This window comes from Cavia porcellus, unplaced genomic scaffold (assembly GCF_034190915.1).
Source record: "Cavia porcellus strain 051 isolate PalLab524CR breed Dunkin Hartley unplaced genomic scaffold, mCavPor4.1 scaffold_1, whole genome shotgun sequence".
NCBI lineage: Eukaryota > Metazoa > Chordata > Mammalia > Rodentia > Caviidae > Cavia > Cavia porcellus.
This window is the reverse complement of record NW_026947484.1, coordinates 179,199,918-179,224,032: the sequence shown is the minus strand read 5'-3', so window position 1 is coordinate 179,224,032 and position 24,115 is coordinate 179,199,918. Positions and strand designations below refer to the sequence as shown.

The 24,115-nt window shown below is 38.0% G+C and overlaps 1 protein-coding gene across 3 annotated transcripts in view; it reads right to left on the bottom strand.

Moving 5' to 3' along the window:
• Positions 1-24,115, bottom strand: part of Tmem245 (transmembrane protein 245) — a 99,373-nt gene that overhangs the window by 60,187 nt on the left and 15,071 nt on the right. The window contains exons 4-8 of one of the 3 annotated variants that reach the window (XM_063261108.1): positions 13,554-13,670; positions 11,127-11,360; positions 8,288-8,457; positions 6,906-6,929; positions 1,445-1,549 (exon numbers count right to left, since the gene is read on the bottom strand). In XM_063261108.1, the coding sequence (XP_063117178.1) occupies positions 1,445-1,549; positions 6,906-6,929; positions 8,288-8,457; positions 11,127-11,360; positions 13,554-13,670 (650 nt within the window). The remainder of the gene's footprint in view (positions 1-1,444; positions 1,550-6,905; positions 6,930-8,287; positions 8,458-11,126; positions 11,361-13,553; positions 13,671-24,115) is intronic. The other 2 variants (XM_063261118.1, XM_063261114.1) reach the window with 2 other exon arrangements.

Below are 24,115 nucleotides of genomic sequence, written 5' to 3'. Positions count from 1 at the left end.
ATACTCAAGTGGATATTATCACGGTATTGGGGAGAATGTTACCTTTGCTGGTAGAATAAACCAGGCTTCCTCAAAATCTCAGTTTGTATAAATCATAGACAAGAAAGAAATAGTTCAGTTAATACCTACGGTCAAAGTTCAGGAAAAAAAAAAGTTCACTGAGCCATAGAATGAACAAAGAAAATAAAAACCTGAAAGATGAGCATAACTGTGGGAGAAGACCTGACGCAAAGGGACAAAGAGAGAAAACAGAAGAGCAGTCAAGAGGAGGAAGGAAAATGAAAAGTTTCTCTAAGAACTAGAAAGACTGCAGTTTAGACAAAATATGGTAAAAAGAAACAATGCCTCTAACGTCTGCATGGCATGTAAGTGACCATATGAGGGGTGATAATCAACGAATGGAGAAGGGCTACATGAAACCAGAAGAGCAGGCTGTTAGAAGCAAATGAGAAGATAAATTTGAGGATATAACAGGACTGAGATTCACTGAAAATTTGACTTCCAGGAGGAGATACTAGGGGTAAGAAACAACGCAATTCTTTAGCAAATGAAGAATATTAAGCTTTTCACTGGTAACTGATACTAAAATACTGATGATACAAGATTACAAGAAACATTTTATTTTTCATGATTTCATATAACACCATCATTTATTGAAAACATCCTAAAATCTGAGAATGGAGTTCAGCAGAGTTCATAAACACTGAAATTCATGATAGAGGTCAAAGAAACCAGGCTGGGAGTTTGGCTCAGTGGTACAGTGCTTGCTTACAATGTTCAAGACCATAGGGTGGATTCCCAGTATTGCCAGAAACAAAAATCGAAAGTCAATAAAAGGTAGGTGCCACTGTAGGGACCAAATTTCAGCTGGTTTCGGGCAATGATTTTCTTTGATGAGATAAAAAGGGACACAGGAAATGTAACCTGGAAAGCAAGAAATGAAGATCCTATGGTGGATCAGCACGAAGACCAGGGAGACAGGAAGGGAAGGAACAGAAGAAACTCTTAGAACAAGGGTGATGGTGTATGTCTACATTCAAACTACTCAGGAGGCTGAGGCAGAAAGATCATAGGCTTTGGGGGCCAGCCTGGGCAACACAGTGAGACTTGGTCAGAAGGCAGTGAAGGGGAGAGTGAGGGAGGGGAGGACTTCTAAACTAGTGGACAGAATACTAGATCTAGAATTGTAAGACCAGCTTACAATTATTATATTTTTAAAAAGCCTCATTTTTAAAAATCTGCATTTGTCCCTGAGAATTTGATGACAATAAAATAAAAATCCATGCAAAAAATATTTAAAAAGGAGGCATATCAGTAACTTGATGGCAAAATTAGCAATATACAAATCATAAGCACTTTAGTGGCTAAACATGTAAGTCAAGCATATAACACAACTCTAATAATTATAAATTTATTGATGGGAATAATAATTATTGTACTTTACCTTTGCAGTCAGAAGAAGAGCTAGAAGAAGGGTTCCTATTACTAACAAAAATATGATAAAAATGCTAATTATTTTATCTAACATCTTCTCCAACCAGATGATCATCTGTACAGAAATAAAAAGGACAATTACTTATTCCTCAGAGTATAACTTGATAAACACACACATACAGAGTCAACTATGAGGACACAACAGACGATTCATCATTGCAAAGCAAACTGACATACTAATTAAAGCAGTAAAAGCACAAGCAGCTTTAGAAAATCAACTAATAGTAACTATACTTTTATTTTATGGAGTTCATCACTGCCATATCTAAGGCTGTAAAACAGACTGTCTGAATTTTCATACTATTCTCTATCTATAATTAAAATAATTCAAAACCCACTGAAAATTATACAAAATAATGACAATCCCCTAGCTGACCTAAGATGTCAAAGTTGTTCTCATCTGGCAAAAAAGATGACATTGGAAGAAGCATGCTCCTTATAAACATAAGTGTGTCCTAAATTATACAGATTGAATCGGAGCAAATTAAAATATGTAGTAAATTACATTCAAAATGTTTTTCTTTTTTATTTCATTAGGATTATAAAAGACAGCACTAATAAAAATTTAATGTTAAGACACACAAATAGCAAGTTCAGCATAACTGTTACCTGGAGAAGAACACAAGATGTCGGCAGGCATATACAAATGGGTAACTATTTACACAGTTTTATCAAACTAGGGGATGGGAAAATAGGTGTTTTTTAAATCTTTTTATATGTACGATATTTCATAATAAAACTTGTCAATCTGATATCCCACGTAAAGCTTCTACACTTTCGAAAAAGCACTGCAACTTAACTGTAATTAAACAAATGTAAATTAATCAATTTGGTGATTGTTCCTTAATCCAGTTAAAATTATAATATCCCTATATGCTACATGATATTCTATCTTGACTGTACCTTCCTTCATCTTTCACCACCACAATCCTAAATTTTAAACAACTGTTTTCCAAATAATTCTAATAGATTCATATTAATTCCTACCATACAAAACATTTAATATTTTGAAACTATATTTAATTAGATTAGCAGTTGCTAAGAGACCACATTGCACACATCAATCCCAACATGAGCTATAGCACTGCAGTTATTATTAATTTCAATAAAGTATGCTCTCCAAGCAGCAGGCTAAACATCTACAATCAAAAAATATTTATTTTTAAAAACCACCATGATTTCAAAAACATTTATTTTCTACCTCCATCCTTATCAGTCTGTTGTCCCCCTTATCTTTCATGAAGGACATTGTCACTAAGAAGCCAAAACAAAGCTGTTTATCTGTAATCTTGACAATTAGAGCAAATTGAAGAGTTAACTTTCAGTGCATGCTAACAAAGCATCAAAGACAATGCAGAGATTAAAGGAATAGCAAGTTTCTAAGATATGGAAGGTCAGATGTCTTATTTTGAAGGTATTTCTAAAATCAATGAAATGAAAATTTTCACAACAGGAAACCACTTAAAACCTGGGTTTGGAGCCCTCTTCCTCAGGAAAGGGCTAGCATGGTATCACTGCCTTTCATCTCCAGAACCTAACTGTACCCAGGACACAGGAAGTGTTCAATTAGTGCTATATATTTCAATAATCAAGCATAAAGGGATTTCAGAATTAAGACTAGGATTTGTACCCATGAATAATAATTTCTGAAAATAACATAAGAGGTTCTTGTTTGTTTCTGTTGCTTGTTCTAAAAAAAAAGTCCTATCATGGGCTGGGGATATGGCTCAGTAGTAGAATTCTTGTCTTGCATGCTTCTATGTGTAAGGCCTTGGGTTTGAACTCCAGCACCACTTAAAAAAAAAAATCATATCCTGAAATGTGTATGTAAATGAAAATGTTTTGTTTACAAAGTAAAGAAATCTAACTTATTATCTGGGTAGTTTTAATATGTAAGCATGAAATAACCAAAACTGTACTATGTACATCAACATTAAAAAAAATTAAACTATATTTTTAAGCTAGGACAGAATTTTCCCAAGTGGGATTTTGTCAGGAATTCTATGATATATTTGCTTAGGGCACTGGATGCCCTTCATCAGTCTAACCTGCTTTATACCCAGGGGTTTGGCCACCAAGGATAACACAAGAATCATGTTTCATTAAAAATTAAATTCATTTAAGATACTCAGTGTATAAGATAAAAAGTTGTTTGTTTGAACTCATACTGTGGGTAGCTAAAAACTAGTTGAGAACAGGGTGAGAAGGGAGATAAAAGAGGAAAAAAAGTAGAAAAAAAATCTATTAAAAAATTAGGAGGAAGGCCGGGCATGGAGGCACACTCCTATAATCCCAGCACTTGGGAGGCTGAGGCAGGAGGATCGCTGCAAGTTGGAGATCAACCTGGGCAAGGCCAGCCTGAACCACATACTGAGACCCTGTCTCAAAAAGACCAAAAAAGAATCAAGAGGAAGTGTTGGGCATGGCCACACATGCCTCTAATCCCAGCACTGTGATTTCAACCTGGGCTACCTAATAAGTTCAAGGCCAGGCTGAACTACGTAGTGAAACCACATCTCAAAACAAAAACAAAACACACAGAGACTGAGGAATCCAGAGGAATGACAAGTGATGTGTCCTACACTTGTAATCCAGTTCTGAGTGTGAGAAGTAGAAGCTGAAAGATTTCCAAGTTTGAAGCCAGCGTGGGCAAGTTAGTGAGACTATGTCAAAACAAAATCAACAGGGCTGGGGGATGTAGCTCAGCGTTACAGCACTTGCCTAGCAAGCCCCAGACCCTGTGTTCAATCCTCAGAACCAACAAGCAAAAATCAAAATAAAAAAGAATAGCGAAAATCAAGAGAAGAGAAAAAAGATGGGGGGATTACATACAACATAAGGACCAGTGGAGAAAATAAAACACTGGAGATGAAGGAAGAAAAAAGGAAGCCTCTAAAAGAATGACTTTAACCAAAAAAAAAAAAAAAAAAAATGACTTTAATAATATCTACAAAGAAGCAATCTCAGAAACATGGAGAGAGAGATGGAGAAAGGAACCAGAGAAAACAATTCCTAAAGAAATGCCAGGGGCATCAGCCAGGCGACTGTCCCAGGTTCTGCTGTGTGCAAAATCCAAACCACCCACCGCCACCACCACCTGGTTTGTGGGAACTGTACAAGGTCTCTATCTGTCCAGACTGCAATCAATTACTTTAACTTATTATTTTTTAAAAAAAGAAGGGAGGTAACTAAAACATGCTAATGTTCCCAACGTGATGAAGGGCATGGGTAAGCTTAACTGATGTCAATAAATTTATAATTTTAAGCAAACTCACGCTAAAACTTCTAAACTGACTAGTTTTATTCCTCAAACTATTAACAAAGTATCATTCATTCAAGATGCATGTTAGGCACAGTGGTACATGCCTATAATCCCAGCTGCTTGGGAGGATGAAGCAGGAGGGTTCCAAATTCAAGGCCAGCCTAGACAACAAAGTAAGAGCCTTATCTCAAAAAACAAAAGTATCATTCTACTACTGAGTTTATCTTCTAATTCACTATTCTGGGCCTACAGGTTTTCATATTGTATTATTTTTTAACCAAATTCTAGGTGAATCTTAGTGGGAATAGTCATAATAAATAAAATAAGTCCTGAGAAGGGTTACATTTCAAAGAAACATAAGACATGTACTCTCATATCTTTTCTTATGATTGATTTCTGAATTTATTCCACTTGAATGTCTTACATAACCAATGAAAATTACTTAACTGTAATTTTGTACTCTGCATTTAATGTAATAAAGAGCTCTCAATTTATATGCTTTCCTGGAACATACACTCAGAATTCCAAGCAGTTACTCCCACTCTACACCAACGTTTTATACATGCTTCATAGAATTACAAAGAAAAAGGTTATTTGATCCTTAAGTTAAATTAGCTCAACTATTCATTTATGAATTAGGTTCACAAATTAGATTATCTAACTCATTTGGCTGAGTAAGGAAGGATCAAACTGAATCTAATGAATTCATTCCCTTCCCTCTCTTAAGGATAATTTCATTTGAACACACACTAATTGGGGTAATATAGAAAATCACCTACTTTGCTCTAAGAAAGAAAATGTAACTTATGTTTGTACATCATGTGCCACAGGTTAAACTCACTCATACTAGGCCTACGGGAAGGGAAGTACACACAGCCACGTGTACATGGGCTGGGAAACGGGAGAGTGCTGAACTCTACACTTGAGTTATTTTCAACCTAAAATGAAACCTCAGCATTTCCAAGTCTCCCCTTCCCTCCATTCAACAAAAAGAAAGAAAGAAAGAAAGCCAGACAGACAGACAAGACAAGAAAAAGAAAGAAATCCTAATCTTTACATTCAAAAGTATGACAGTTGTAATTCCAGCACTCAAGAGGCAGAGGAAAGAGGATCACTGCAAATTCAAGCACAGTATGAACTACAGAGTGGATTGTGTCTCAAAAAAAATTCTGATTCTGATTTATTTTCAAAAAGCACCATTCTCAGGCAGGAATGATTGGTCCACACCTATAAAACCAGCACTCTGGGAGGCAGAGACAGGAAGAACTCAGATTTAATCCTGAACAATTGAGCAAGACTTTGTCTTGCTCAGTCCAAGATTCTGGATTCAGTCCCCAGTACAAAACAAAACAAAGCAAAACAAAACAAAACAAAAATCCTTCTTAAGGCCTGTTATGTTTTCACTGAAGACTCTTACAGTCTTATTAATACACATAAATGATGTCATCTCTTCCCATCCCAAGGACTCACTGACATTAACTCAAACACTGCTATACCGTGGACTTTATGGCAAAGGCACAGCATTCCTAACACACCTGATTTAGCCTTCCTAAAGTTGTTTGAAATTTACCTGCCACAATCACATGCCAATCACAGGAAGCTACCACAGACATACTTGTGCCTTGAAAAACACATTTGATGTCACAGGCCTGACTACAATCTTTAAACTAAAACTGAAATTCTGTATACCACTTGTTTTTAAAAAGAGAGCTGTAAACAAAGGGAATCACAAATATTTCACGCAGTTGTCACCTTTTAAAATGTGTGTTATTTATAGGAAAGGTGTTCTCTTTCCAGTAACTATCAGCTAACCTGCTTTCCCACATCAAAGGAGGTTAGCCTCCTCACAGAGCTGAAAAGGCATGGAAATCCCTGACAGCAGTCAGAAGGACACTGAGACAGAACTTTTCCCAAACACTTGAGCAAGGAGATACTATTTGCATCCTAAATAGCCTCTGTTTGAGATCTTGGCCAATTACACTGTGATGTATTTGTATTTCACAACCTTCCATAGCTTATAATTAGAACTTTAAAAACAAAAGCTTAGTTTGACATATGGAAACACAGAGTGAGAAGGGAGATCGTGGGGGCATGGGAAGTGGGTTAGAGAACTCAGTAGTAAAAACCAAACATCCGTGTGCTCATTTACCTTCTTATTTAGCCAGTGCCAGAGCTTGAGGACAGGGGGTGAGAAAGAGAAGATAAGAACAGTGGAATATCATTAGAGAATGCAGTAACAGTATGAAAGGAAAAGAAAGTCACTGAGCGCATGAAAAGGAAACTATCAGGAAAAATGGGGGAGAAAACCGTACAGCATTAACAAAGGTTTAAAATCAACTTAACCTAGTACTCCTTCAAAGATAAACAATGATTGAAATGAGGCGAACTACAACAAGCTTTTTTAATAATCCAAAAAATTAAAAATACATGGCATAACCTGAATGTCCGCAAGCTTAGTGCTTCTGCCTCTGTGCTGCCCCAGCCACTGATCTTCTTGCCACATCTGACCAACAAGCTCCCGGGGGTACTTTGCCTGGGAACCACTTCCTTAGCAAAATCCCCTTTACCACTGCCTCATCCACCAAAGTCATTTCCTGTTTAGTGCTACTGCTGTGTCTCATATATAGTTTCCTAAATAAATGGGAACAGCTGTTACTTATCCAGAGCTCACTGAGCACCAGGCACTAATGCAGGCATGTCACATATATTAACTCGTTTAACTCTCACCATCATTCAGTGCAAGTAGGTGCCATTACACTTATTTTGCTAATAAGGAAACCAAGGCACAGAAAGTTACAACACAGGCCCAAGGTCACGAGGCAGCTAGCAAGCAGCTGAACTAGGACCTGAAACTAGATTCTAACCAATAAACCTTTGAGTTTTCATGAATTGCTGCCTGTTTCCTAAACAGAGGGTTTTTTGGTCTGGTTTTCTGTGAGTTATCTGATTTTTTCATGGATATAGCACAATAGCTGGCAAATAGGAATTACTCCAAAAACATTCACTGAACTGAGCCACTAACTAGTTACAAAATTTTAAGCAAATCACTTAACCTCTCTGGATTTCAGTTTGGGCCTAATAAAACAGGGAATTGAAGTTAGTTTTCCATAAGATACTTTTCTCCCATTTTTAAGAGGAAAAATACCCAACACTTAATTAAGCTAAAATCATTCCATCCTACATGAACCGTAATTCTAAACCTCAAAATTTCATCAAAAATTACATAAGAAGCTGAGTGTGGTTGCGCAAGCCTGTAATCCCAGCACTGGGGAGGCGGTGACAGGAGGATCATTGCAAATTCAAGACTAGTCTGGGCTACAAAGTGAGCTCAAGACCAGCCTGAACTGCATAGTGAGATCCTGTCTCAAAAGAGGAAAAAAAAATTAGACATTAAATGTATTATCAATAGATGCAAAACAAACACTATTTACCACAGAGTGGAATACCTCAATCCACATAAACTCTGTTAAAGCAGCCCAAACTCTTAAAATATCAAAAGGAAACAAACAAACAAACAAAAAACCTCAATACCTTGCTGTCAACTTTTAGTAAGAATTTCCCAAGCCCAATGATTGGCCATGGTGCTAGAGCCTCCTGCCGCTCCTTCAGAAAGTGCTGGATGACCTGCCACCATTCGCGGCAGCGTTTCTCTAGGAAGTCCACAACACCGAAGTGAATGACAAGCTTTTTGATTATCCAGACTATAAAGATAAAAACACAGAGATATAGATCTATGGCTGTGTATGCACACTATACACACACACACAACATACAGACCAGAAAGACACAATAAAAAAAGACTCCTTCATTTCCTTCCCAAAATAGTACAAACAGTATTAAAATAAAGGATGGTTATAAAGGTAGGGACGAGAGGAGCTCAAGGTGTCCCAAACAGATGGAACTGGCCAGGTAACTTTTCACGCAGTGCTATGTATGTCTTCTCTGTGGCGTCTGAATCCTTGGAGCAGCAGGGGTGCTTCACCGCCCACATGAACATAAGACATTCTCAACATGACCATTTCAGTGACAAAGGCCTTCAAGCCTTCAGCCTTCCTGAGTAAACAAAACTAACCCTTAACATTTCCTAATTTTCTTGGCTATCACTGCTGTTCATCCCCAAGTTTGCTCTTTTCTACAGATATTTAACATTTAGTGGTCAGAAAAGTGCAAGGTATTCTATTATACATCATAATGTGATACCACTTCAAGGCCAATTTTTCATCTGTGTTTCCATTTCTCCACCTGATGTTGCTCTGTCAGTCTCAACAGAAAGCAGAGAAGCCAGCACAGATCAATGGGCTGCTCCAAATGTCCTTGGAACTGTGCACTACACTACATCAGCGCAGACCATATAAAAGCAAAATCGCAATGAGGATGTCTCCCCCTGGAGGTGGGCAGCTGTGATGGCCCTTCAAGCAGGACCTGAGAGTCCTATTAAAGACCACTAAAAAGGTGGAGGAGTCAGGGAAGAGTTACTGATCCATCTGGAGTCTGGACCAAGATTATTGCTCCCATTCACTGTAATATCCCTAACCCCAGGGATCTGTGCCTTTAGCCCTGACCTTTACCCTTCAGACTTACTTAGGTTCACTATTTTGAACCATGAACTCAACACCACTTACCAGTTAAACAACTTTTTCACTGACATTTTTAAGTCCCTGAGAAACCTCTTACAGTTTTTAGAATAAGCCCATGGTATTAAAGGCTATAGGAAACTTTTCTGGGGTTACCTTATTCAAGGTATGCCCTCCCAAGGCCATGTCAAATTTCTTTGTTGACCTGTGGTTATAAGACTAGGAGGGTTGGGGATATAGCTCAGTGGCACAAGCACCTGTCTAACAAGCATGAGGTCACAAGTTTGATCCCTAGTACCAAAAAGAAGGAAAAAAAGGTAAGAAAGAAACAGGCAAAACTAGGAGAAGTGTCTTAACACCTGCTAACAATCTTTAAGGAAACGCAAGTTCTAACAGAAACCAGCACATCATTTGCCATCATAAAGAAATCAGGCAAAACCAATCAAGAAGAATTTAAGTATTTCCATAAACTCCTTAACAGAAGCATAGCCATGTTTTCTGTGATTTGCTTAGTTACAAGTCTATCTCGTTAAAGTGCCTACCAGAAGTTCTGTTTGAGGACAGAAGCAGCAGTTTCAAACTTTAACCACGTAACACTGTACATTCCCTACAGACAGGCACTATACAGTGCTCTGGTCAAAGTAAATGTTTTAAAATGTTGACTACTTAATTAACTGGCCAATTCATTCTGAGTAATAAGTGGTGAAAACTAATGAGCTATAAAGTAAACAGGCAAATAAATTTAGACTTGTTCACATGATAAAAAACATGTCTCCAAAGAAATCAAATTAAGCTTTAGTTAGTAATGAAAATTCCTGGCACAGGAGATGAAAACTAGTAAATTTAACAAGTGCATGGATGGTAGAATTCACAGCCTACACAGAAGACTTGATATATTTGGCGTAGCTAGACTACAGTAAGAAAAAATTACAAATAATAAGGAAAGTACTAAAAACAACTGCTTCTATAATACACCAGAGTCAGAGAAGCCCTTACTCTTGCCAGCCTTAAAAGACAGCTTCTGCAAAACTCAACACAACACTAGGGGCCTTAAATGGTCATAGTACAGTATTATGGTACAAGGAGCTGGATGAATAACATATGGAAAACCCATATGACTGCCTTGATAGCACACAGGTTCTATATGTAAATTTGTATGTGTGTGTGTATGTTCAATTATTCTAAAAAACAAAATTCAAGAGTTTGCATACATATATCCCAAAGCCTACATTTCCTTTAGATTAAAATTGCAATGTAAAACATGTTTCCCTAAGAGTACTCTCAAAATTCCATCATAAACCTCAAAACCCAGAGCACATTGTAAATATTCTCTACCACAGAACCACGAATTGGGGGGGGGGGGGCAGTCAACTTTAGGTGGAGCTATCAACTTCAAACTCACATTATGAGAGGCGAAATACATCTTCAGGCTTACAAGTGAATTCTTTCTTTCTGTACTGAAGATTGAACCCATAGCCATCTCACTGAGCTACATCTCTAGCCCTTTTTAAATTATTTTTATTTTGAGACACTGTCACTAAATTGCCCTGGGTAGGCTCAAATTTAGGTTCCCTCTAACCTAACCTCCCAAAGCACTGAGATTATATGCATGCTCTACCACACCAAGATTAAAAGCAAAATACTAAGGAATTATAATAAGATTTCCAGAATGTTTTTAGTAATATGCAAGCATATAATTTTTCTATTATGAATGACAGTAAATTTCAAATACTAAAATCTAAAAGTAAAAATCAAAACTCTTTGGAGATAAGATCCCCATGAAACCAGACAATGACCTGCAATCGGCACAGGCAGCAACTGCACAATCCACAGGTTCAACCAGATCTGGACGACAATGATGGCCCAGACAAGGGACACAAAGTAGATGTCACTGGTCTTCTTCTTCCTCAGCAAAGATCCAATCTCAGGCCTCTGTCTTCCCAGAGTGGGTGAAGGGGAAGAAGGGGAGGAAGGAGAGGAGGATGAAGAAGTGGATAATGTTGGAGGAGATTCTCCCTTGTCTGTGGTTTCTGAAAAAGGAAAGAAAAAAATCACACACCATTATCAGCCCACATTAGGAAAAGCAATATAGAGTGGCTGGTTAGCATACCTTAACGTTAAGCCTTCAAAGTGTACTCTGATAGTAATGCATAACACTACATTAGGTGAAAAAACCAAAATGCTTGTATCTATTTGCATATACACCCAAAAACTTGTGGGTATTACCACTTAAATCAGAAATCATAACTCTTAAGGCAACAATATTCTAGATACACCTTGACAATGGAAATCTAAGAGGAGTTAAGTTTGTGGGGATAGGGTTGGGAGACAGAAAATGTTTCACCTTTATACTTCCTACTGTTCAAGTTTTTTGTGACTAGTATATACACATCATTTAACAAAGTAAATTAGGAACCATAATTAGCCATAAAAATTATGGAAAATATATAAAGAAACAAATAAGTATACCAGCATCTCTATACTGAAGAATTGCTTTTGTGGTGCTGGGTTATCAAACCCAGGGCCCCATATGTGCTAAATAAGCACTCTACCTGAGCCCTACTCTTAGCTTTCTTCTTCTTTTAATAGAACTTCTGGTGCATTTATGTAATTCTCTGAGACATGGCTTTTCAGTGTTATTTCACCTAAGGTTAGAGCAGCTAGTTACAAAAACCCATGGCTTTCAATTATATTTTTTGCTCCGAATGAAATATAAATGAATACGCATTACTGGAGTAAGGAATTTTCAAATAAAGGAAACCACTCTGGATTGTTTCACATAAAGCACTGTTTCCTAACAACACAACAACTATGGTACATGTCCCTACAGGGTTCTCTTATTTCTATCTTCTTCTTTTAATAAGCCATACCATATGCATCAGAAATCTTAACTCTAAAGGCAACAATATTCTACATAGATCTTGACAATGAAAATTAAGATCCTAAAGACTGCATTTTGCCTATCATTCAAATAAAGTTAATTATAGAATGATACCATTATTTTGGAAAGTCTAGAAAAAAGAGAAATGAATACCAATCATTCTCAGACAGGGGACCATGTGTCCCTGCCTTTTACAGAGATGCATCATGTTCTCTTATCCTTTTCACTTTCTTCCTTCAGAAGAAAGTTGCTTTGAGAGAGAAGGCTAAGGCCCTGCCTGTCTTATTCTCCTTCCACTGAATTCCTGGCACACAGAATACTACCAAACAATAAATAGATGTTAAATGAAAGACTTTAACTTCTATAAACAGCTTCATAGTAGCTCATATGTACTGTATTATAAATTCCTTAGTATTTTTTTTGAAGATTAACTGTGAGTAAATTTTACTGCTAAGATACCACTTATATAAGGTAAATCAGCTCATCTCACTAAAACATTCTACTCCAAGGTTTGGAAATAAAGGTCAAGCTAGTCATAAAATGCTTTTGTTTGATTTGCTGAGCATTTTTCTAATATGGAAACTCCATGTGCATGTGGCAGATACTTATTAGAATAATTTCATAATCTAAACATCATAATCTTTCCACTTTTGAAACATGATACAATATGCAAGAAACCTAAGTGCTCCTTCTATTCCAATGTCTTTATATTCTTCTAGAGCATCCTTTCCTTTAAGACACATCTCAAGTCAGTTCTTTAAGAAGAGCCTGCAACTACAAAAGCCAGGACACACAACACAACTGGAGGAGTTTGTTTTAGGGAAACAGTCAGTACATATAGTATGAGGATGCAAATCAAATTTTCAAAGGAATTACAAAAGAAAGAACATCATAGAATCAACCAAAAACATGAGAGAAAAGGCAGCCCAGCCCTTCCCCTGCAAAAAGGGAGGGCAGAAAGCAAAGAAAAAACAACATGAGACAAAATGGAAGGGAGCCAGCAGCTGTAGAAGTGGAAAATAAGAAATCAAGATAAAGAAAGCTTAAAATGGGAAGGAAACTAGAAAAGAAAAATAACACAAAAGTGAGAAAGAATAAAAGAATTTTAAAGGTATTTTAAGAGGGTAAGGGAAAGAGCTAACATAAGAAACTCAAGAAAGTAAATATATGAAGAAAGTGATATATGAGATCAGAGATGAGAGGGAAAAGGTGTAGAAACAATAATCAGAAAAAAAAAGGCCAGCACGACTACGCAGCATTTTATGAGGTAAGCACCCTTCTTAATTCAACATTCTTTATATCTTGTTTTCTACAACTCAAGGTACGTTCAGAATGGAGTCACCTGCAGGCTGGGCGGAGGTCTGGTCCTCACTGCCTGACTCATACCCTGTGATGGAGATAGCCAAGTTCGCTAGAGTCGAAGCTGCCATAGAGATCACCTGCCCTGGCAATTCTGCCCCTGTAAAAGAAGAGCACATCTTTAAAACTTTTTAAAGCAAATGAACAAGGTAGAAGCAAATACAAACACAATCCTAAGCTTTCAACAACAGTAGAATAAAAATGGTTATCTCCGACCAGTGATTCACTGAGGAAAAATGCTTGAAAACTGCAGGGAAGTTTACCAAAAATGTATATCCCTAGACTTTATGTGGGTGTTCCTCATCTGGGAACTTAATGCTGGTGAGTGTGGTAGATACTGTATGTACAAATTTGAAGTGCAGGACTTGTATTGCTTTAAATTTACAAATTGATTTTAATACAATAATAAGGCAAGGACAGAGAAGGACAATGCCTATCATGTCACATGTATTCATTACACACTGTACCACACGCCAGGGACAGACAAAAAGCCAGTCCACAGGAGACTCATGAAAGACACAAGCATAAATTAAAGAACCATATGAAAAATGCATGGCAACAAATTATGACTGCTCTAAAGGAATCAGTATTTTGTGAATTCATAAAAGACAGAACTTAACTTAGTCTGCACAATCAGGGATGGCTGCTCCGCAGAAGGGAAAATGGGGTTGACATATACAAAGGACAGAAGGAGTTAATCAAAAGATGTAAAATGTAACCTCTAGGAAGAAGAAAGAAAGCATGGCTGTGAGAAGAGCTTGTCATGTGAAAAGTCACTGTGCCTCAAATGCAGTCAGTTGCTAGCAAATCAAGAGCTATCAAATAAAGAGGGCAGAGAGGCAAGCCAGATGATCCTGGGCACAGAAGGCCATATCCAGGTCTTTAGTCTTTGTCTAAAGAACAGGAAAGCACAGGAGTTTTAAACAAGACAGTTTAAACCTCCAGTTTAAAATCCTTCCTCCATAAAACTCTATTGAGATAAATGGAGATGCAGTTTTAAGAAAAAAATCTCTGTGTATCTTTTATCCAGTTTTTCCAACTGGTGACATCTTATAAAACTACCATGCCAAAATAAATAAATAAATAAAAATTTAAAATTTTTAAATTAAAAAAAAAACTACTGTACAATATCACAATCAGATTATCATTAGGGATACGAGAACCTGAACAATGTCATTATTACAAGGGTTCCTCTCATTGCATCTTAATATTGCATTTACCTGCCTCCACCCTGTGAATAAACACTCCATTGTGGCCTGTAGTAAGATTATTCTTACTTGTCTGGAGAAGAACACACTACAGCAAACCCAGGACAGGTTTAGGGAGCTAAGTTATTACATAATTACAGGCAAAACATGATGACAGAGTGGTGTTCAGTGGTTAACTGAAGGTGGAAAAAAGCGGCTGGTCTCAAAAGAGACAGGGAGCAGGAAATCCAGAACACGCTCAATGATGACACAGGAATCGGAAATGAAGGTGCCCAAGTGCGAGCAGATTACGGTCAGACAGACAACATGGAAGGGAACCTTGTGAAGATTTGGACAACGTTAAAGCTCTGTTAAGACTTCCATATAGAAGTTCACAAACTGCCTAAAGACAGGACAAGATTAGAGTCTTATTAGTGTGCCCAAAAGATCTGGAGTAGGCCCTACCCAAGGGCAAAAGGAAACACATAAGGGCCTAGGCAACAGAACAGGAAAAAAAAGGAAAAACACCTGATAGCATTTAATAAGACAAAAGACCAGCCAATGGTCCTGAATTACTAAACAGGTCTCTTTACAAGCAGTGAAACTGAAGTGGTGGCTCACTTTTGAGGTCGCCTGAGAAGTGGTGGTCTGTTAAATAGCTGCAAAATAACAAAATCGTCTTATTGTTTTATAAATATAGACTTTCAGTTTGGCTGCATTTTGACTTAATATCACTGAATACTCATATGGTGACTGGTCCATATGCTAAGATAAGAAACTAGGACACTAGCTTCAAGTTCAGTATAATGGTAAAACTATTCCGTTACCATTCAGTATGTTACGAGCTAATTTAAAATAAGCATAGAATGTAGGCCAGCACGGTGACTCACACTTTAAATTCCAGCTCTCAGGAAGCTGAGCCAGAAGGATCGGAGTGAGTTTGAGTCACCCTGGGCTACGCTGTGAGTTCAAGTGCAGCCTATACTACAGAGCAGGAGCCAGTCCTTAAAAGCAAATAAAGCAATTAAAATTAAGACTAACTCTCCAATTCACTGATGTCACTGAAATGCACAATAAATACTTGGTAACTCTTAGCTAAATTAAAATACACTGTACAACATCATTCTGGCTAACATACATGTGATTTAGCAAACTTTTAGAATGCCTCAAACTTCACAAAAGCAGGAAAAAGGTAGATGGAGGAAAAAACTCAAAGATTTGAAAATCACATTACAAGAAGACCAACATTTGCCCTTATCAAACACATACGCACCTTAAAACCCAGCCTGGGGGCTCATGCCTGTAATCCCAGCACTTGGGAAGCTGAGAGTTGAGGCACAAGGATCATTGCAAGTTCAAGACCAGCCTGGGCGACAAAGTGAGCTCAAGGCCAGCCGGAACTGCACAGTGAGATCCTATTTAACAAACAAACACATATGCATTTTAACAACTTTTGTCTTAGTGGTATCCTTCAGCACTTCAAGGCCCCACAGGTCCGGACACATGAATGCCAGGACCATAATTCCAGGCAAGGTCATGATATTAAATAAAAAAGCCCCAGCTAAAAATAGGCATATAAATACAGTAACAATCTCAGGACTCAAGGACTACAAACATAAAAGGAAAGAACACACAGGGTTTCAAGTATCAGTCTCCCTGGAGACAGAAAAAGTATGAAGCAAGGAATCTATGGAAGGCCAAACAAGTGGGCCACTGACCAGGACAAAAAATCAGAGTCCAACACACAGAAATGGGTGATAAGTTCAGATTGAACCTGTTAACACAACTCCATAATGGGCTGACTAACTTCTTAATAACTGTGGAAAATGAATTTTGAAAACAGTCTAAATAAGGACATATTTCTACTTTAATTCTGTTCTCTTTCACAGGGATAGTGATAGTTGCCAAAAACACATCCAAAGATGCTTGCTGGAAGGAGACACTGCATACCAAGTTAAGCCTCCCCAGTTTGCAAAGTTCCCTGTTGAAAAGGTTCTGTTTCCATCACTAATGTGGAAAATAGATTTCCCTCGTAATCCCTTCTACCATCACTTCATTCAGGCTTGGATGTAGACCAGAAGTTTCTCTAGGTCAACTTATCTAACAGAACCATAATTGGGGAATATTAGAGGAAAAATAAGAAACTTAATTTGCTCCTTTCTTTTTACCAATTTGGGCTTAACTGGATCGAACTTGTGCATTCACATTATGAGCTCTCCTAAATGATGAAGGCAATGAGAGAGACAGGAAGATGGCAGCTTGAGGTAACTGTATGGACAGATTCTCTGGGAAAAACAGCTCAGATGCTGGAATTGGACAACATGGAGAGGGCAGCACAAGGGAAGAGGGAATCTCCCCAGCCAGAAGGAAACAGGAAAAAGTAAAAGGGGAAGAGGAAGGGAAAACACGGGTGGAGGGCTGGAGCCAGATGCGCTCACTAAGACCCGTCCCGCACTGTGCTGGGTTGTGCTGGGCTCCCTGGAATCAGAGGATTCAAGGTTGCAGGTGCCGGTAACGGGAGTTGGTGAGTCCCGGGCCCTGGTGAGAGGACGCAGTGCAGCGTGGAGTGGAGCCAAGGTGGAGAACTGCATTAATTGTCAATGAATGCTAGAAATTTGGTCCTGCGGCAGGTGTAGCCGGCTGGAAGACACATTGGAGTTGGGCAGAACAAGGCCTTAACCTGGAACCACAGGGGCATCAGTCAGCCGCCCCTGGCCCAGAGAAGACTTGTGGGACCTGCTTGGGCTGAGTCACACCCCTGGTCGGGACCCAATAGCCAGGGATGGAACTGTCCCGACCCTGTGACATCCACCCAGTGTAGCCTAAGTTGCTTAAGACACTTGCCGATTCATTGGCTCAGAGAAGTGGGACTAGCCCACATGGTCCCTGCCTGCACCTCAGATAACAGCAAACTGGAGAGAGCAGCAAGCCTCCAGCCAGCACACTTCAGAAAAACCATAGGCAATACGGAGATGGCCTGAGACCCCGTCACACACCTGTCTGAAAGAAGCCAGAAATATGACAAGAGAAAGAAATAAAGAAAAAGCCTCCAGCCGCTGACCCTGGGAAAATAAGTCCAGGAGAAGTAAATACAGAAGAGACCCAGGGCAGCAATCATGCAATATTGGCCACAATATCAGTGGACATAAAGAAATACCTTCATGACCTCATAGACAACTTAAAACTGAAATTCTAATCCACGTGAGGCAAGACATAAAAAGATTAATAAAAGAAATGCTAAGCCCCTCTCAAGAAGACACAGATGGAAGAATGGAGGAACCCAGAAAAGGAAGAGAAACCTTTGGTGAAGAACATAACCAAAATGTAAAAAACATGAAACATATCCAAAGAGATTACCAGGAAATTAAAAACTCCATTGAAAGCTGGCAAAATGCCATGACAGAAACTAAAGTTAGCCTTTCAAAACTTGAAGATAGATTTGCAACCTGTGATCGTGAAAGAAAAGACCTCTTAAAAATAACAAGGAACCAGGAAGTAACAATTCAAAGGCTAGAAGACGACAAGAGGATCTATAACTTAGGAATAAAAAACATGAGTGACAAAGCAGGAGTAACCACAAATAAACTATAAAGACTATTTACAGAAATAATTAAGGAAAACTTCCCAAGCATAGGAAAAAGAAATGATACTCAGATAAATGAGGTATACAGAATTCCAACCAAATACAACCAAAACAGATCTACATCCAGACATACAATAATCAAGATCCCAGAAATTCACCACAAGAACAGAATATTAAAAGCGGTCAGAGAAAAGAAGCAGATTACCTATAAAGGAAAATCCATCAAAATAACAACAGACTTCTCAATACAAACTATCAAACCAAAAGAGCCTGGAGTGAAGTAGTCCAAGCCCTGAAAGAAAATAACCTCCAACCCAGACTGATGTACTCTGAAAAACTCTCTCTCAAAATTAATAGAGAAACAAGATGTTTCCAAGACAAGGAGGAACTGTGGGAGTTCACAGCCACCAATCCAACCCTACAAAAAATACTGAAGGACATTCTAGAGAGAGATAGAAAACAATACGAGGATTCCAGTAACAGTGGCTGAGAGGCCTCAATGAATGGGGCAGACAGTAGAATGAAGGAGAAAAGTGGACAAATAACAGCAGAAAAATAGAATAGCAGAGATGAGGCAGAGAAGGTGGACTATAATCTCAAATATAGATGGCCTTGATACACTAACAAAAAGAAACACAGGCAGAGAAGATCAGGAGACAAGATACATCAAGATACTTTTAATAGGAAATATACTCTACTTGAAAGAGGGTTAATAAACTGAAAGTCAAAGATGAGAAAACGATGCTCTATGTGACAGGGAACCAGAGAGAAATAGGGACAACTCGTTCAACAGCCGCAGATAGGTAAGAAAGTCATGACACTTTTGTGCAGTGGGGAACTACTCAGCTTTAAGGCAGGAAAACCTTGTGGCTTTAGTAAGTAAAGGAATACAGCTCAAGATCAAGCTCAGGGATAAAAAGGTTCAACACCACTTAGACAGATAACAGGCTGCCCCCCTAATATAAAAACTAAAGGAGTTAGTGGGACCCAAAATATACAAAGCACTCTGGGAAGGAGAAAAGGGAAGAACTGTCTAAAAAAGGAAAACAGAGGACATTTTTAATGGTGTATCAGGATTTAAAAGCCATATTAGTCTTATCGCTCTATTTAGTTTGATTTTATTTTGTTTTGGTCTGTCTATTCATACTAGATTTGAGGGCACAGACAGCTATCCCAAAAATAGCAGGATATACTACAGTAAATATCCTTAATTCCCTATTAACTTAAACTGAATCCCTGTATTACTTACACTGTCTTACTTTGACTGATCTTATTTGAATCTGGTTTGTTAGACCACTGTTTTGTCTTGACTGATTTTATTCGAATTTGATATGCTTGATAGTATCAAGTCTAAGAGTAGAGGCAACTATTCTGAAGATGACAAGATGTATAAGATACCCATTCTGGTTTGATTATTAACTGCTTTTGAAGTCCTACAATGTCTCCAATGTTGTGTTTTTATTAAAATGCTATGTAATGCTATGTTCAATTATATTATGTCTGATGATGTAGACAATTCCATTGAAAATAACAAGAGAAAGCATAGTGACTACTGTAGATCATGTAATATTGTGGTTTTATATGTCTTTTTCATTTCATGTTTTCCTAGGAAGTTGTTTTGTTGTCTTGTTTTGATCTGTTTTTCCCTATAATACAGGAAGGATAGGTATACATGTAGAGATTCACAAATGTGGAGAATTTCTAAACAACTTACAGGAACAGATTATATAATGCGATGTAATGAACAGATACTCTGAAGAAGAGACACTAAGGTACCCAGTGCTAATTCTGTAGCATTATGATATAAAATCTAGCAATACTGTTACTCACAGCTCAGAGTGATATTAGTCTAGTCTCTTATGCTTAATTTCAGCATACCTAAAGATATGGACAGCTACTTCGAAGAGAATGAGAGACATTATGGCAGCCATTGTTGACTTTCCTAATGTCAGATCTTGAAGACCTAAAAAGCCTTCATCATCCTGTAATGATTTGATATGTTCTACAATGTTCAGTATATATTCAATGTGTGTGAAGATGGGGACAAGTATTTGAAAGAAAACTAGAGACAATAAGATAGACAGTGAAGATCTCCAGTGGACTTACTTTGAAATCTGTATTTCTTTAAATTGTTTCCTTATAATCTGTTTTGTTCTGTTTAATCTTACCCTCTTTAAAATAAAAAAAAGAAATGATGAATGCAACTATCAGCCTTCCATGCACAGGTACTTCCGGTCACTTACAATGACTGATGTAAGGAAGAACTGCAGCAAGCTGTCCTCCAGACTTGCTCAGGCTGGGTGTCCAAGCTATTAAAGGCACATCTGATGTTTCTCTTACTTCTGACTAAATGCCTTATGCATGAAGCACACAGCCCTCTGACTCTTAGGTTTCTTCACCCGTAAGTAAGTAAAATACCAATCTCACAGGATTGCTCAAAAAAAAAGAAGAATGAAATAGGATGACAATGACTGTTAAGGAGCCACTGGGGCCTCTTCTACCAGAAATAACAGTGCTAGTGATCCTTTTCTCTCACAAGGAGACAAAATGTATCAAAGCTGCCATGCAGCTACTTTGGTTTGAATGTTTTGTTCCCTCCAACACTGGTGGTAAAACTGAACTGCTACTGTAACAGTTGAAGTGCCATGTGATGAGGATCAACACTGTTGAGCTGCCACATAATGTCACAATGTCCTTAACAGACACCAGCACCTTGATACCAGATTTCCCAGAACTGTCAACCACAAAAGTTCTGCTCATTAAATATTATCCATAGCCAGGAACACAGCTAAGTGGCACAGTGTCTGCCTGGCAATCACAAGGTCCTGAATTCAAATCTCAGTACCAAAACAGATATATAAATATGGACATATAATCCAACCTATGGTATTCTGTTATAGCAGTACAAAGTGGACTAAGACAGCAGGTTGCTACCAAGGGAGAACCACAGAATCTAGGAGGCAGTGAAGCTAGGCCCCACAGCTGTGTTGAGTCAATTAGGCCCAATGTGGAAGAATCAAGGTACTGACAACTGCAAATGAACACAACTGAATGCAAAAGCTGCTATTTTTCCACTATGACCCAGGTTTATTCAAAGAGCTTGGGATAGGGAGAGTCCTGGGTTTAGAGTCAAGAACCTTGCCTTCAAATCTTAACTCCGGCTGTGTGACTGTGGGCAAGTCAGCTAATCTCTGGAATCAAATGTCTTCTTCTGAAATGGAGATAGCATCTATTCTGCAAAGTTATATTTGGGTCTTTTTTTTTTTTTTTTTTTGTTCTTCCTTTTTTAGTGGATTGAAAAAGATAGGATATTCAAAACCACATTAAGAATTTTTAGCTCTTGATAAGCACTTAAACATTTTCCCCCCACATTATCTTGGACTTTTAGGAAATACCATGTAAGAGCTCCTCAGGCCCAAATGAAAACCACTGAGTAAGGTTCAGAAGGAACCAGGACACCAATTCAGCAATGACCAATAAGTTTCCTGGGTCTAGGAACCAAAAAACTCACGCTTTGAACTCTGATGCAATCCAGGACTAATACTGTGAGTCCAGTAAGCCATAAATCATAACATGTTCTACAGGAGTAAACAATTCAAAACTAAAAAGACATAGAGAAACACACTCACAGGTGACTGGCATACAAAGGCAAGTCCAGACAGCAGGCCAACGCAGTACCTGCAGTGTTCCAGAACCAAATTATATTATAGTGACATCTACAGGAGGGAACTGACCAAATACAGTGGGAAGGCCACCACCCCACTATGAGCTAGACAGATTGAATTTTGATTCATAATAAAACAAGGTCTAGGGGAAGGAGGGGGAAAAACCATTAGAAACTTCGAGAAAATAAGGCCAGACATGCTGGCACATTTCCTGTAATCCCAACACTCAGGAGCTGAGGCAGGAAGACTGAGGTGAGTTTGAGGCCAGCCTGGGCTACACAGTGAAATCCTGTCAACAAAAAAGAAAAAAAAAATTTTTTAAAGGAAATTTTAGAAGATGTAGTTGGGCATAGCGACACATGACTATAATCCCACACTCTGGGAAGCTAAGGCAAGAGGTTCATAAATTCAAGGCTAACCTTAATAAAAACCTATCTCAAAAATACACAGATAAGGGCTGGGGATTTAGCTCAGCGGCATAAGCACCTGCCTTGCAAGCACATGGTCATGAGTTCAATCCCAGGTACCAAAAAAGGAAAAAAATACACAGATGAAATACAGCTCCGTGTAAAGGCTCTAGATTCAACCCCCAGAATTGGGAGAAGGGAGAGATTCAGAAGTATTTAGAAATCCAGAAAATGATCTTAGATCAAGAATAATCTATTCTAAGGCACACTACAAGAGTAAAACAAAATCATCAACACTCCCAAATGTGCTCTCAACATTTGGTGTTTTTCTGATTTCCTTCCTAAACGTAGTCAAGATTCTTAGAAAGAAAAAGAAAAGAAAAGAAAAAGAAAAATCTGGTTTGGATGCTAACACACCACTTTTCTGGGTTTACAGTTAATAATAACTGACCTTGTTCCTTTTTCCCAAAATGAATACTCAGTCTCAGAATTCTTGTTCTCACGGTTTTCTAGGCTACCATTACTAGATAGATGGCCACAATTTGTACCCTAAAACAAACTCACCTGAAACCCTTAGTTTAAACCCACATTTTTTCAAATACTTGGATTAAGGTACAGTTGTCCCTCACGCTATAAAGGACTAGTTGCCCTCATAAATATTAAAATCTGTCGACACCTTTATACAAATCTGTAGAATTTTATGTAAGTCCCATACTTATATAAAATGACAGTATTTACACATAACCTGTGAATGGCAAATTCTCACAAAAACTTTAAGTCATCTTTGGATTACTAATGTCTAGTAAACTGTAAATGTTACATAAATAGATGTTATACTGTATTGTTCAGGGAACAATGACAAGAATATGTCTATCCATGTTCAGGAGAAACATAACTTTTGTTTCCCCAAATATTTTTAGACCTTAGTTGTTTGAATCCATGGATATGGAACCTGCAGATACACTCCTGGGCCACAGCACTCAAAAGGGAAAGCCATCCCAGGGTAAGGAGTAAAAGCTAAGCAGAGATGCAGAATCATTTAAAATGAGCAGAAATAAAAAATAAAGCAGGTAACACTGACCAGAGGAAAAAGTGGAAACTACCAAGCTTGCCATCCCACTTGCCAGAAAAGGAAATTTATTTACAGTACCTACTGTATGGAGTCTTAAAAGACTATGAACAGGAAGAAAGGCTGAACAACAAATATAAAATGAAACAAAAATCTTCCCTATTTTCTACCGCCAGAGTTATTTAATTAAGGTTTTTATGTTTCACAGTTATTCTAAAATTCAAATCATATATTTATTAATGCAAAGAATCTCATAACTGCCAGACATCACTCATTTACCAAATACAGTAAAAAACAATTTATTTTTTAAACAATGTTTATTACCAGATGGCTGTATAAATACACCTGAATAATACAAATAGGTTTGTGATTAGAATAAAATGAAGACACGAAGCTGAGCCAGGTGCTGTGGCACACACCTGTAATTCATGCTATCAGGAGGCTGAAGCAGGAGATCACAAGCTCAAGGCCAACCTGGACTACACAGCAAGTTCAAGGCCAGCTTGGACTACACAGTGAGACTCTGTCTCAAAAAACAAAGCAAAATGTTCTAAAACTAATGTTGTAGAAGTATATTCATTGATACTGAATGGAGCTCATAATTAAGTTGAAATGTGGATTTCAAAAGAGCATC